We start from the raw sequence: 14,301 nt of genomic DNA, 5'->3' as shown, positions 1-14,301 counted from the left end.
TTAAAATCATAAGATACAAATCTTTGGCTGAGATGAGGACAGATTTCAACAACTAAATTTGCAAATATCTGCAGAAGAACACTTGTCAAAAATGCCTTGGGAACATTGTTTCTCCTTGTGCAGTAGGAACTCCAAGGTTGAACAATGAGAAGCTTGATCTGGAGAGCACTGGATTTTTAAGTGCTTTTTAAGTAATTTAAGGAATTAAAGTTTAAGGAAAGGCTTGAGCATTGCAAAGAGTAAAAATATACATTGTGCAAGGTAAGTTTTGCTCTTGTGATTCCTACCTTGCAAAACACACTGTCTTCCACTACTTTTCTCCCCCACCCAAACTTTGGTAATTCTTTTAAAAGCTAAAAAGAAGTCCTTTTTAAAAGGACTCGTGAGACACTTTGCTGTGCCACAGGGGCTGGGCAGGGCTTTGTGCTCCCATTGAGATCCTTTTTGCTTCAGCTCATTCCCTTGCTCCCTAAGAACAATCCCTTCTCATTGTCTGCTGGAATGTTTAAGGCTTGCAGGCTTGAACCAGCTACAATTTCCCCTCCATTTCAAGCCACGGTTAATAACTGTAGAGGGGTAGAGCAACCAAACCCCACTCTTGCATTAAGGTAGCATTTTGTCACTCTTATTTAATGCCATGATTAAACATCCTCTAATGTTTATAAAATTCAAGGAGGGAAATCTAGTTTGTCAATGAAAAAGCAACTCTTATTCATGAGGGCCAAGTTTCACCGATTTCAATGGCAAAAATACAAGTAAGGGAAAATAAAGAGACAGCCAAGCTGAGAGAGGACATAATTTGAAGCCACAGAAAACCATGTTTTGGGTTTTGAACATTCCTCCTCCTGTACACAACCAGTTTAAAGACCAAATCAAGCCAAAATGCACCTGCTCAAGTTGCAAGGTACTGCTGCAGCCAACTGCTGCCATTTCCCCCAAGAACAAATCCACCCCCATTACCACTGGGAGCGTGTTTAGCAAGGCAAGGCTCACAGTCCAGGCTGCCATCACCAGCCAGACAGTTACAAAAACTATGCTCTGGGGTTTAGAAAGGAATTTGTTGAAAAAGAAACAGGCAGGTGGCACTGGGAAGCTTTCAGGTATCAAATTTGCACACTTGTGGCTGTCTGGATGGTTCTACAAAGCACCTTGGGTAAGGTAGTCTATTAAAACAATAGATTAATGTATATATAATGATTTTAAGACAAGTGCATGCATAAGTCAGAAATACTGGGTCTGTGGTATTTCCATAATGCTTTTGTGCCTTGCCTGGCTGGATTTTGGTCTCTTCCACCTGGATTTCCAGTGTCATGGAGGCCCTTCAGCCGTGTCTGCCTCAGAGAATGTACACTGAGCATTTCCTCGCCCTCATGTCCCTGTAAGTACTTCAAAACCATCCCTTTAATGCTCAGCTATCCAATACTCTCCATCACTCCTATATTTGTGATAGCGGTTGGCAGTTAACAGATAAAGAAGTGATGCTGATTGTTTTCCCTCCCCATGGGAACACAAGGTGCTTTGTCTTTGCTTCTGAGCAAATACAGACGGCACCCTGACCCCACTGAGCTGGCTCAGGAAAGGGATGCAGAAGTGCAAGCAGGGCAGGAGCAGCACGCAGAACTTTGATGTTGATGCTGAACATCCAGGTTGAGGCGGGTGTTTTGCTGGTGCACAGTCAGCACAGGTCCTCTGCTTTGGGTGGACCCTACCTGGAACACTGCATCCAGCTCTGGGTCCCTGGTACAGGAAGGAGCTGTTGGAGTCCACAGGAGGCACCAGGTTGATCAGAGGGATGAGCAGCTCTGCTGCGAGGAAAGGCAGGCAGAACTGGGATTGTTCAGCCTGGAAAAGAGAGGCTCCAGGCTGACCTAATTGCAGCTTTCCAGTACCTGAAGGAAACTTACCGGAAAGACAAGGCAACACTATTTACAAGGCCATGTGACAGGATAAGGGAGAATGGGTTAAAATTGAAAAACAGTAGGTTCATATTGGATATCAGGAAAAAAAATCTCTGTGAGGTTGCTGAGGCCCTGGCACAGATTGCTCAGGGAAGCTGTGGCTGCCCCATTCCTGGTAGTGCCCACGGCCAGGCTGGCCAGGGCTTGGAGAAACCTGCGCTAGTGAAAGATGTCCCTGTCCATGGCAGGGAGAAGAACGAGCTGGTCTCGCAGTCCCCTTTCTACCCGAACCCTTCTGTGATTCTCTAGACTACACTCTGCGCTGCTCCACCCGCTCGCACCACCGCTGCTCCCTGAGCTGGAGCGGCAGGGATGCAGCGCCAGCGCGGCTGTCGGGAGCCAGCTCGGTGCCGCCTCCCGGGCCCGCCTGTTCCCGGCGGTGCGGGGAGGCTGCGGCGTTGCCCCCGCCGCCCGCCCCGGCTCGGCCCCGCCGCGGCGGAGGGAGCGGAGCGGGGAGGGGCCGGGCCGGGCGCCATGGCGGGGCGGGCAGCGCCGAGGCGGTGGTGAGCGAGCGGCGAGGGGGCCGAGCGGCAGCCCCGCGGCGGCGATGAGGGGGCGGTGAAGAGGCAAGGTGGGAGCCCCGCGGCGGCGATGAGCGGGCTGTGAAAGGGCCGGGCAGCGATGAACGGGTCAGGGCGGCTGCCGGCCGGGCCCGCGGAACAGCTGGGCGCGAACGGCAGCGACCCCCCGGAGCTGCGGGAGGGCACCCACGCCGCCACGCTGGCCGCCTGCGCCTCCCTGCTGGCCCTCGTCTTCTGCCTCGGCTCCTACGGCAACCTCATCGTGCTGCTTTCCTTCTTCGACCCGGCCCTCCGGAAATTCCGCACCGACTTCGACTTCATGATCCTCAACCTCTCCTTCTGCGACCTCTTCATCTGCGGTGTGGCCGCCCCCATGTTCGCCTTCGTCCTGTTCTTCGGCCCGGCCCGTGGTGTGCCCGGCACCTTCTGCTTCACCTTCCACCTCACCAGCTCCGGCTTCATCATCATGTCGCTCAAGACGGTGGCGGTGATCGCGCTGCACCGGCTGCGCATGGTGCTGGGCAAGCACCCGCACCGCGCCGCTTCCGCGCCCTGCTCGCTGCTGCTCACGCTGCTGCTCTGGGCCACCAGCTTCACCCTGGCTACGCTGGCCACGCTGCGCACCCGCGGCTCCCGCCTCTGCCTGCCCATGGCCAGCCTGCCCAGCGGACAGGGCAAGCTCATCCTCTACCTCTATGTCATCGACTTCATCTGTTGCGTGGCTGTCGTGTCCGTGTCCTACGCGATGATCGCCCAGGCCCTGTGCAGAAACGCGCGGGCGAGGAAGTGCCCTCCTGCCATGGTCGTGGGCACCCTCCAGCCTCAGCCATTCGCGGGGCCTGGGGCCGTGCCCGCTCTGTACAGGACCCAGAGCTGCACCAAGCCACCCCACAGCCACACCAAGCTCACCGGCCGGCTCCCGCTGGCCTCGGCCGTCAACCTGGCCACGGCCAAAGACTCCAAGGCGGTGGTGACGTGCGTGGTCATCGTGCTCTCCGTCCTGGTGTGCTGCCTGCCCCTGGCCATCTCCTTGGTGCAGGACATGCTGTCTGGCAGTGCCGGCTTTGTGCTCTACCAGTTCGAGCTGTGTGGGTTTACCCTCATTTTTTTCAAATCGGGATTAAATCCCTTTCTATATTCCCGCAACAGCGCGGGGCTGCGGAGACGCACACTCTGGTGCCTGCAGTACGCGGCCCTGGTCTTTTTCTGCTGCAAGCACAAGACAAGGCTTCGAGCCATGGGCAAAGGCAGCCTGGAGGTCAACAGGAACAAGTCGTCCCACCACGAGACCAACTCAGCCTACATGTTGTCTCCAAAGCCTCAGAAAAAGGGTTTGGAGCAGGCGTGCGGTGCCAGCCACTCCAAGGACAGCGTGCTGAGTCCCAAGGCGTCCGCGGGGCAGCAGCAGCACTGTGGGCAGAGCAGCTCCACCCCGATGAACACGCGGATCGAGCCCTATTACAGCGTGTACAACAGCAGCCCCTCGGCGGAGGTGAGCACCCCGCACAGCCTGCAGCCCGCAGGCTCGGCCTTCGCCTTCGCCAAGCCCTGCGCCCCCGCACTCCATCCCTCCGGTGGCGCTGCTCCCGCCAGGCACATGCCGCTGCCCTCCGTGTAGCCCTGGCTTCACGCAGCCCTTCCAGAGGGAGGAATCGCTCCAAACTCCGTGATGCTGCTGCCAATGAATAGAAACACCGATACCGTTTGCGTGTGAAGCAAACGCGGAGCTGTCGCCTCCTTGATGCGCTCTGGAGTTCCCGTGGAGAGCCGGCAAGGGGGATATTTCAGATTTGGAATCGTTGCACGAGCGCGGTTTTGTTACTAAGTTTTACTGCTGGGCAAGTGAAAAAAAAACTGGATGCCATAATTGTGTGGTTCGTTACATCATAAGACCAGGTTGGACAGGGTTCAAAGTAACCTGGGACAGGGAAAGGTGTCCCTGCCTGTGGCAGGGGATAGAACTGGATCATCTTTAAGGTCCCTTCCTACCCAAACCATCATATGATAACGCCAAGTATTATAAATACCTTGTATTTTCAGGAAGGAAGAATTAGGGAGATGCTTGGTAGTATTTGAGTTTAAACTCTTCCCATTGCAGAAGGTTGGAAGAATCAATGTTTTTCAGTATTAACAAAAGTCCTTTATCCTCATGGGATGAAACCCTGCTTCTGTTGAGAGAAATGGCAAAATTTCTATGAACTCAGCTGAAGTTCAGGATTTCAGTTTTGGCTTCTTCAAGATGGACAAGCCTTTGTTTGGTCAGTGTTATATTTCCACTGGGGAGGGACATTTGGGAAGTGTGGCACTGGGATAAACCTCTGCAGTATATACATTAATACCTGCTTGGCATTGATTTTAGTGATGGTGGCATTCTGTATCCCAAAACAAATTGGAGAAGTATTTTACATCTGATAGAAATAACCATGCACTACTTATTTGCATTACTTGATGATAAAGATGAATTTTGCAGTATTATGTGACTGATACACCAGGAGGAGCAGGGTCACCTCTGGAATTCCCTAACTGGTCAGCTGTCAGGCAGAGTTGTGTTGCTGCTTGCTCTTTTGCCCATGATTTTGTATAAATTGGGATTTGACTATTCCTGACAGTCAGAACTGACAGCTGTTAACATTTCTAGATGTTAACAAACCAGAATGACAAGTTTTTGCAGTTTTGTTAAGTCTAACATCAATTTGAGTTCGTCTGTCTGCTTAGAATTTTTTTGTCTGTTGGTCTACACAGTGAGCAAATAACAGAAGTGAAGTATTTTTTTATAAATTCACCCCTTTGTGTTGTATCTTATTGTGGGAGTTCCCTGGGAGACAGAACAATTCAAGGGCATTTAAATTCCTGACACTTCTTGCTGTAAGGGGCCAGATCTATTCCAAACAACACCTTCCAGCTTCTGTGGACTTCAGCAGAGCCTCAGTCTCTCCAAAATAATTGTGCCACAGGCTTTTGATGCCTTGCTATAGCAAAGTGCCACATCTTCAGGAAAATGACAGTGATGGGAATGTGATTTGTTACTTTAGAAACAAAAAATGTCCACATCATTCCTGTCTGTGAGTTATTGGTTCAGGCTTTTTGTTAACTAAACTGTTCTCAAGATTCTCCTGGAACACTGTTCTTTGTTTAACACTGAATATTAATTAATTCTGAATAATTCAAACCAGCTTTCTTGCAATAAAATCAGTGTGAACAACTTTCTAATATAAATGTAAAATGGAAATTATTTCCATAAGTATTTTCTCTCTGCCCAGATTTTTTTTTTTTGTGTGTTAAATGAATAATGTGGTTCTTTCTAAACTAGGCATAAAATAAAATGAAAATACCTTGTTTGACTGTTCTGTATTTTAATTTCTCTTCACTACAAATCATACTGAATGGAAAAATACACATGAGGCGGTTTTGGGGGTTTGCTGTGTGTATGTTCAACTTCTCCTGTGTCTTAGATCACTTGAACATCATCACTTGTTTGAAAATTAAACCACTCACACCTCATAAAACATTTGCATTGAGTATTCATGTGGGAGTAAAGCAAGAAGGGGCCAAGCAGGAGACTTTATTGCCTTTGTGTGACAAAAGAACTGAAATCCCATCAAAGTTCTTTGTAGTTCGCTCTCTGTTAGCTCCTGATACCAGCTGTGCCCTTAACACCACCTGTGTAATTAATATTGGTGTTAATCTGTACAGTATCACAGTGCCAGACAGGAAAGCACAACACCTTTTAATCTGGATGAGGAAGGAAACCTCATTTAAGTTGCCTTTACAGTTGCACAGTTGCAGCAGTACTAAATAGCTATTTTGTGGGAGGTTCATGGGTGTAGTAAATTCAGATTGGATTTTGAAAGCAGGTACAACTTTGCAGTGAATCATTGACTGAAATAATCAAATTTTTGATAAAGTAATTGGTTTAGACTCTTCTGGAGTATAATTTATCCATTTTCCCCCCTTAGTTTCTTCTATCAGAAGCCTGCTGAGCACATAACAGTAAAGCTCCAGTAAAGAGTCACTGCAAGGTTAACAAGCAGTAGTGGAACTGAGAGGGAAGCAGCAGAATGTGGAGGTGGGAAATGTGTGGGAAGAGAGGAAGTGAGAAATGTGACCACTGAGTGCTTTAGAAAGAGTAAAAGCATAAGAAAAACAACTGATTAATTACTTGTGGCTCATTAATCTCATTAACAAGTGACTTCTGTTGCTTAAATGAACAAAAATATTTGTAATATTTTTATCATTCACAGTCTTTTTAAGCCCTAGATATCTGTGGTGAAGAGTTGGCTTTTTCATCTGCTGGCCTGCAGGATTTTGGGTTTTATCCTAATATATAGAACCTCAAAGCTGATGATGTCAAATAATTTTGCTGAGGAAAGGTGGGTTTGCACTGAGTGCCAAGGGATCTCTGTCAGTGGAGGTATCTCTTGCATGCTCCCCCTTTTGGCAGCAAATAGATTGGTATTGGTGTTGTTTTGTCACAGTAGAGCCAATTCCTTTTCAGAGTCTGTGTTCCGAACATGCTGCATTCCTGGATTTGGGATTTTATACTGGGAAGTTGTTTGTGTTTGCTCATCATAGGAGCAAGTCCAAGTCAGGTTAAACCAAATAATTTGTCCTCACCTGCTGTTTATTTTCTGTCAGAGTCTGTTGATTTCCCTTCAATGTGAAAGCTGGATCAGCTGAATTTCTTTTGGTTTTTCCCAAGCACAATAAATAAAATTATCAAGTGGCACTAGGTGAGGGCAAGGACCATGCAGAGGTAGTACTGAATCTATTGGAAATGGGTCAGGGTGACTGTGTAAGGTGAAACTTTCCTAAATCTAAACCATAATGTACATAACTTGCATATTTTCCAGAGATTTGTGATTAAACAAAGCTCACCTCAGTTATTTAACAGCAGAGACCACCACACTCAGCTGATCCTTTTTGTATGGTCTGGTTGTATATTTTATTCTGAATTTACAAAAGATTTTCAAGTCTCATCTCTTCCAGTAGTTACTGAACCCAAAGTGTATAGCAGAGTGAGTTTGGCCTCTCTCAGAGGGCTAAATTAAGTCAATCTTTACTCTTCCCTTGCCAAAGCAAAGAAAGGAGCTGCTCCCTGTGTAATAGCATGGTTTGTGGCTCTCTTACCTGCACACAGGGTGTGTTCCTACCTTAAGCTGTCCCAGAACTGGGAATCTGTAATCCAGTCCTAGAACACCACTTCTCACTGCCACCACCTCAGCAAGGCAGCAAGGACATGCAGTGTGACTTGAGCACTTCTTCCTTTCAGGTGACATTCACAGCACTTAGAAAGAAATGCTGGGAACAGCTGGGCAAATTCAAGCATCCAGGAGGAAAAGGGTTTTTATCAGTGCTCAGGTCTCATCCCTTCAGGATTCTTTATCACAGGGAATAACAAGTGTGCTGCAGAACCCCTAGGAGCTTCTCCAGGGGCTGATCTAGACAAACCTCTGGGCATCACAGCAGCCATTGCAGGAGGTAAATGCTTTTATCTGACCACAGGCTTTCCAGGCACAGCCCTCAGAGTTCTCTGGGTCTCATTCCAGCTCCCGCATTTCCAGAGCAGATCTGTTCTCCGCTTTCACAAGCGGCTCGTTGGTTGTTTTTAGGACAGCTTTTAGCTGATGCCAGAACATTTTCTGCTTGTGTTCCTCAAGACTCCACTTCAAGTAAGTTTTCCTTCTCAGCAGTTTCCTGAGTTTGCTGAATTTCTGTGGGACGCTGTGAGGTGGGAGATCTTCCAGCACAATCATGATGAGGGAATCCAGGTTTTCATTCAGGACCCGGTGTTCGGCAAAATACAGCTCGTACTGGCACCAGCAGCTGTTCACAAAGCTGGGAGAGAGAACAAAAAGCACTTTATGGCTGTTCTCTATGCAGTAAAAAATGTTCCCAAGCACAGGATGCCCTGGCTTGAAATCCCTCTCATGGTAACATATCCTGAACCCATCATTTTCCAGCGTTTTCAGCAGGTTCTCTTTGGTCCAGTCGGCGTCATGCTCGCTGTATGAGATGAAGGCGTCGAAGAGTTTGTTTTCTGGCCGCTTCTCATACTGCTTCCTCTTGGCCATGCACCAGTACCAGCCCATGCGGATGTACCAGGGCCCATCCAGCCGCCAGCAGAGCGCGGTAAGGGCCAGCACGGCCAGGCTGGCAGCGCCAGCGGTCACAGCCAGCTGGACACCCAGCGAGCAGCGCAGCAGCGTCAGGCGGCTGCTGCCCACCGGGGAGCCCCGGCGCTCCGAGGGGAAGCTGCACCTCATGGCCTCCCTGCCCCGGATCTCCAGCTGGGGCTCGTGGAGGTAGACATTCACAAACCAGTACAGGTCACAGGTACAGAAAAAATGATCGCCTTGGACAGTCAGAAGCCTGAGGCTCGTCAGCGGGCTGAACGTGGCCTCCACAATGGTCGTGATGGCGTTGTCACTGATGTCCAGCTCGACCAGAGAGGCTGGAAGAGACCCACGCTGCAGAAAGGAGATCTTATTCCCTGACAGGTTAAAATACTTCAGCCCTGGGAGGGACACCCCGAAGCCATCGGGCAGTTCTGGGATCAGGTTGTGGCTGCTGTCCAGGCTGGTCAGTGCAGGAAGATGGCCAGCAGGCTCCAGACGTGTGATCAAGTTCCCAGAAATATTGAGATGTTCCAGCTTCTCCAGGGCAGAAGTTAATGACAACACCTTCACCTTGTTTTTACTAAAATCACATTTTTTTAAGGCTGATGGAAAAAACTCCGTGTGTATACCCATAATTTTGTTATTTTGAATCCTAAATATTTTTAAGTTGGAGAGAGATTTCAGACTGGAGGAGATGACTTTGATGTCATTGCTGCTGATGTCGAGATGCTGCAGGGAGGGGGGGAAATTGGGAAATACAGAAATGTGGTTGCTGCTGAGGTCCAGAAATAACAGTTCTTCCACTGTGTCAGCAAACCACTCTGGCAGTTCCACAATGGAGCAGTTGGACATTCCCAGGTGTTTCACTTTCTCAGGAAGGCTTTCAATGGGTGTCCCAGCCTTGTTCCTGACCAAGGAGAGGGCGTTGAGGTGTACAGTTCCGGGAGGAGGGACACACGTTGGAAGTGTATTCCCACTTTCTGAGAACGCTGTGTAGATGAAGTGGTTTCCTTGAACATACATTTTTTCCAAGTTAAACAATTTTTTAGCAAAATCCAGGGGTATTTGGCTGATGTTGGTGAAGGACAAATCAATTTCCTTGATGCTGGAAGGGAGGCACAGCCTGTCCAGGCTGTTGATAGGGTTGTTGCTGATGTTTAGGAACAAAAGCTGGTGGGATGGGAAGTTACAGAAGGATTCTGGATTCAGGATGTTAATGGTTAACTTGTTGGAGCTGGCATCAATGGAGAGCGTGTTTTCCATTGGGAAGAACAGGGAAAACAGTGACAGAAGATCCATTTCCACATTGTTGTGACTGATGTCAAGTTCCAAAATCCTGCGCAGGTGGGCTTGGCAGAGATCCTCATCCAGTTTTAACACCAGCTCATCTTGGGTGAGGTTGCTGTGGGACAAATTGAGTGTCCCGTTGATGGGAGTTCCACAGAGGGTGGGTTCAGGTGTGACCATGGGAAGGGCTGTGGTGTTCCTCTCTCCCCTCCGAAGAAGATTCCCTGTGCTTCTCCTGAGCCTGGGGCTAAGGATTTGCAGGAGAGACAGAACTCCAGAATGTGATGGCTCCTCTGCAGGAGCTGAAGGCTGAAGAGCAACCCCTGAGGATCTGCCAGAATTCCTGGAAATCTGCAAAGACCTTGGTGCTTTGCCAGCAGGTGAGAGCCTCAGGTGGGATGGGAGATCTGACAAAAGCAGCTTCTCATCATTAAATGATAAATCCACAGAAACCAGGCTGAGCAGACTCTGGAACACTCCAGGCTCAACAGCCCTGATCTGATTGTAGGAAAAGTCCAGAACTTCCAGCCAGTCAAATCCTTCCAATTCTCCCTTGGTAACTTTTTCAATGACATTGTGTGAGAAATTGAGAGCTCTTGCTGTTTTTGGAGCTTGTGCTTCTGAGACAGAAGAGAGATTTGAATAGGAGTAGTTATAAACCAGGAAAGCTGGGGGTGTTCTCCACATTAGGAATCCATGTGCCCCACTGAGAAAGAAAGGAATGAAGTAGAAATGAAGGTAGCCAGGAAGGATCCTCATCCTGGAGAAAATAAATGTTAAATCCATCATTATAATATGTTAATGAATACCCTTAAAAATAATTCACATGTACTTGAAGTCCAGAAATTGTTTCGTTAGTTGTATCCATGAATTCCTTTTTATCCAGCAAAATAAACCACATCTTACTTCAGAGTAAAAGAGAGAGTGTCAGAGAATTATTTGAAGGAGAGCACTATTCATTGGAGGTTATGGTAGGTAAAGTCTGAATTTTTCTTTCTTTTCTCGCCCAGGCAGCCCCTGCAATACCATCTTCCTGCAAAATTTGTGTCTTAGGTTGGAAATGCAAAAATGTGGCCAGGGTGTGTGTTCTATTCCCCTCTGTTAGAGATGGGGCAGTTATCTTCTGTTAATTGAGCCACCTGTTAAAACCAAGTGGGACAATTTTCTTTATCTCTTCCACAACCAATCCTCCCTCTGGAAAATATATTCTCTTACTGGACCATTGAGTGTCACTGCATGACTGATGAAATTAAATTATCCCATTGTGAAATGCTCCGCCCAGGAGGAAGAGCCAAGCATTCCTAACTGGATATAGCCTGAGATTTGGAATGCCACAAGATTCCCAGAGGAGCAGCTTTCTTCTCCACTGGATTCCTAGAGGAAGACCAGGCCCATCTACACCACCATGGGATCTTCAGAGGAAAACTCCACCCTTCTACAGGATCACTGCTTCAGTGGAACCACATTTGTAACTCCAGGTCTGCAGCCACCACCCTGACCTGCACGCTGTCAGGTCGTATTCTGACTCTGACAGTGTTGTTTTGTATTAGTGCATTTTTATTTTTATTTTTCCAGTAAAGAACTGTTATTCCTGCTCCCATATTTTCACCTTAATTTCAAAATTATAATAATTTGGAGGAAGCGGGTTTAAATTTTCCATTTTAAGAGAGGCTCCTGCCTTCCTTAGCAGACACCTGTCTTTCAAACCAAGGCAATTTGATATGTCCTTCACGGCACTGTGAGACTCAGGTTTTATGTCTCCCATCCCAGAGCACAGCAACCAGGTAAGTCTGACCCCCTCCAAAACGTGTTCAGCCACTTCAGTGACAGCCCAGGGAGCTCCACGTAATTGTGTAACTACGGATCTTCCCCTGAGCCCAGCCCCGGAGCTTTGCTCTGCCGAGGACTTACCAGTGACCATTTGCTCGGCCTTACCTGTCAGAGAAAGATCTCCTGGAAGCAGGATACGGGAGGCAGCCAGGAGAGCTCCCTGCCCCAGAGCCCCCCAGCATTCCCAGGGCCGGGAACGCCGCTGCCCGGCTCCAATCCCGCCCCGGCTCTCTGCCACGAGTCCCTGAGCCCGCTGCTCCAAGCAGGTGCAGAGCTCCGTGCGAGCAACCTGTGTCACCTCAGTCCCCTTTGCTGCCCACAGGTTGGACTGCAGGGACATCAGTGACTCCCCAGCTCTGTCCCCCGCTGCCAGCAGGACCTCCAGCCCGCCCCACATCCCGCAGGAATCGCCAATTTATCACACAGCTCTCTCCTGGCTTCCAGCCACCCTCCCGTCCCTCTGCCCCCGGTACCTGCTCTCCTGGGCGCTCCTCCCTCGCTTTCTGCTGCTTCGGGCGCCTTTTGTGGAGCTGGGAGCGGAGCGGGGCGGGCTGGGGCTCCCCGGACCGCCCAGCCTCGCCCCCTCCCCGGCGCAGGAGGAGGAGGAGGTGCCGGGGATGATGCTCCCCGCTGAAACCCGCTAAGTTCTCCCCTTCGAGCTTTGCCCAGCCCGTGGCCGAGGGGGAAATAAAATGCAGAAGTTGCTCGTTTAACGCATCACAGCGTCGTCCTGAGGGTTTGCCCCGGCCTCAGCATCACAGCTGGGGGGAAAAAACTGAGAAACCGAGTTCAGCGAGGAGGGCGTGGGCTGGCCTGGATTCAGCAGGGACAGTCTGCAGGAATGCTGAGGGAGCTTGGAGTGCTGCTCCCAGGAGAACACAGCAAAGAATGGAGCAACACCCTGGAGCAACGCCCAGGGTCATGCTCTGTCAAAAACAACACTACTAAGGGGAATAGAGCCAAAGGAATGATCCAGACAAAGCTGATTCTGGCTTCATTAACACAGAAATTCAGGTTACTTGTGCTATTAGCCCATGCTGATGACCAAAGTCACTCAAACTCCTTATAACCATGAAATGACATCAGCTCTAACTTCACCTTTGCCTCTCCCTCAAAGAAAATAATGTAAAAACAGCTCGAGTGGGGAGGGACGTTGGAGGACAGGCCATCACACATCCTGGGGTCAGTTGATGCTGCACAGGGACACCTGGGTAAGAATCTTACTATAAATTATTACCTGGACCTTTCACTGGGGTCACAGCTTGCCTTTATATCGCTTCAAATTGGGTTTTTTCCACTCTTTTGCAACCACCAGTAACTGGAAACTCTCACAGCAGCGCAGAGGCCCCACTGTCCAGCCCTGGGGGCTGGAAAACCCAAGGTGGTTGCGCTGTCTGTCTGTCTGGTCTGACTGGGCACTTCTCTGCTGCAGCATGTTCTGGGAATTGCCCCACAGTCATCTGCTTTTCAGACAGATCCCAACCTGCTTTGATAAAAGGGACAGGAAATTGCTAAGCTGGAAATGCCAGGGAAAATTTTCGCTCCTGCTTTCAGCATGGTGTGATGCCCTGCAGCTGGACAATTCTCCAGCTGAATACAGTGGTGCTGCTCATGAACCTTGGGCTGTGCTTTGCTTTGGGAAGATAGGACAGCTGCAGCCTAGCACAGGGGCCAGCAAAATCCCAAAGACAGTCAAGCCTGGTTGGAAGGGACACAGTTAAAAAGGCAGCTTTTTGGTACAAGCACAGTTATTCCACCAACTCCCTGCGCTGGAATTATTCTGTCATTTGTTTCATCCAACACCCTCTCTGTGTATTTTTTTTTTTTTTAAGCAACCTGTTATTTTGGGAATTGAGGGAAGGGCAGGACACAAGAAAGTTCTGAGTGAGTAAGGAAGGTCCACACCATGTGGCCAAGAGCAGGACCAGTGCATTAATTCCCAAAATAGGTCATGGACCACTTGTTCTGTCTCTCTCTGCAGGGAAAAGTTTTTTGTGCACCAGAAATATTGTTTAATGGAGGAGAGGTGAACCTGCACAGGAGCTGCTCAAATCCAAAGAGTACCAACACCAGCTTTGAGGAGGTCAGACCTCACAGGAGCTTTTCTTATTAAGGTGGGCTTGAACTTAGGTGCTGGATAAAAATATATAGTACTTATGACCTGGAAATGCACTTGTCTGTGTGAAACAGCTCTACCTCCTGAAGGTGTAGGAGCAAATCTAAGTCAGCTGTTGGTCAGGAAGGGATAGGAGAGGAGGGGGAGCAACCATATTTCTTTAGGAGGTGGGTGTGGGTGCTGGGGCAGCCTGGATTCTGGGCAGGAATAGCTGTGAGCATGGAGCTTCCTGTGCAAGGGGAAGTTGAGGCTGAGGAACATGGCTTTGGCAAGAGCCTGTTTGCTCACACCATGGCAAAAGCTGTTGGTGGTGGTCACCAGGTGCTGTCACTTCTGAGTCAGGGATGTGCTTCCCCCTCCTGCCAGGGAGTTCCCCCAGATGTGGGGAATTCTGACATTCCACAAAATAACTATTCTTGGCTTGCCCTCTGAACTAATCACCAGAAGAAGGGATGTGCAGGAAGAGTGACTGT

At 49.1% G+C, this 14,301-nt stretch overlaps 2 protein-coding genes across 2 annotated transcripts; one reads left to right on the top strand and one right to left on the bottom strand.

Annotated features, from left to right (window-relative positions):
* The first annotated feature begins 2,440 nt into the window (after window positions 1-2,440).
* GPR75 (G protein-coupled receptor 75) lies at window positions 2,441-4,229 on the top strand. The gene has a single exon (XM_030268692.4). It carries the CDS (start codon window positions 2,580-2,582, stop codon window positions 4,095-4,097), a length of 1,518 nt encoding a protein of 505 aa, XP_030124552.4. The 5' UTR covers window positions 2,441-2,579; the 3' UTR covers window positions 4,098-4,229.
* Window positions 4,230-7,878: 3,649 nt separating this feature from the next.
* LOC100220068 (toll-like receptor 2) lies at window positions 7,879-12,337 on the bottom strand. Its single transcript, XM_002197069.6, has 2 exons — window positions 12,186-12,337; window positions 7,879-10,642 (listed from the first exon to the last, which is right to left on the bottom strand). Exon 2 carries the CDS (start codon window positions 10,639-10,641, stop codon window positions 8,017-8,019), a length of 2,625 nt encoding a protein of 874 aa, XP_002197105.4. The 5' UTR covers window position 10,642; window positions 12,186-12,337; the 3' UTR covers window positions 7,879-8,016.
* Window positions 12,338-14,301: the final 1,964 nt, after the last annotated feature.

This window comes from Taeniopygia guttata, chromosome 3, assembly GCF_048771995.1.
Source record: "Taeniopygia guttata chromosome 3, bTaeGut7.mat, whole genome shotgun sequence".
Lineage (NCBI taxonomy): Eukaryota > Metazoa > Chordata > Aves > Passeriformes > Estrildidae > Taeniopygia > Taeniopygia guttata.
Note: the sequence above shows the minus strand (reverse complement) of the source record. Positions and strands in the feature narration are given on the sequence as shown.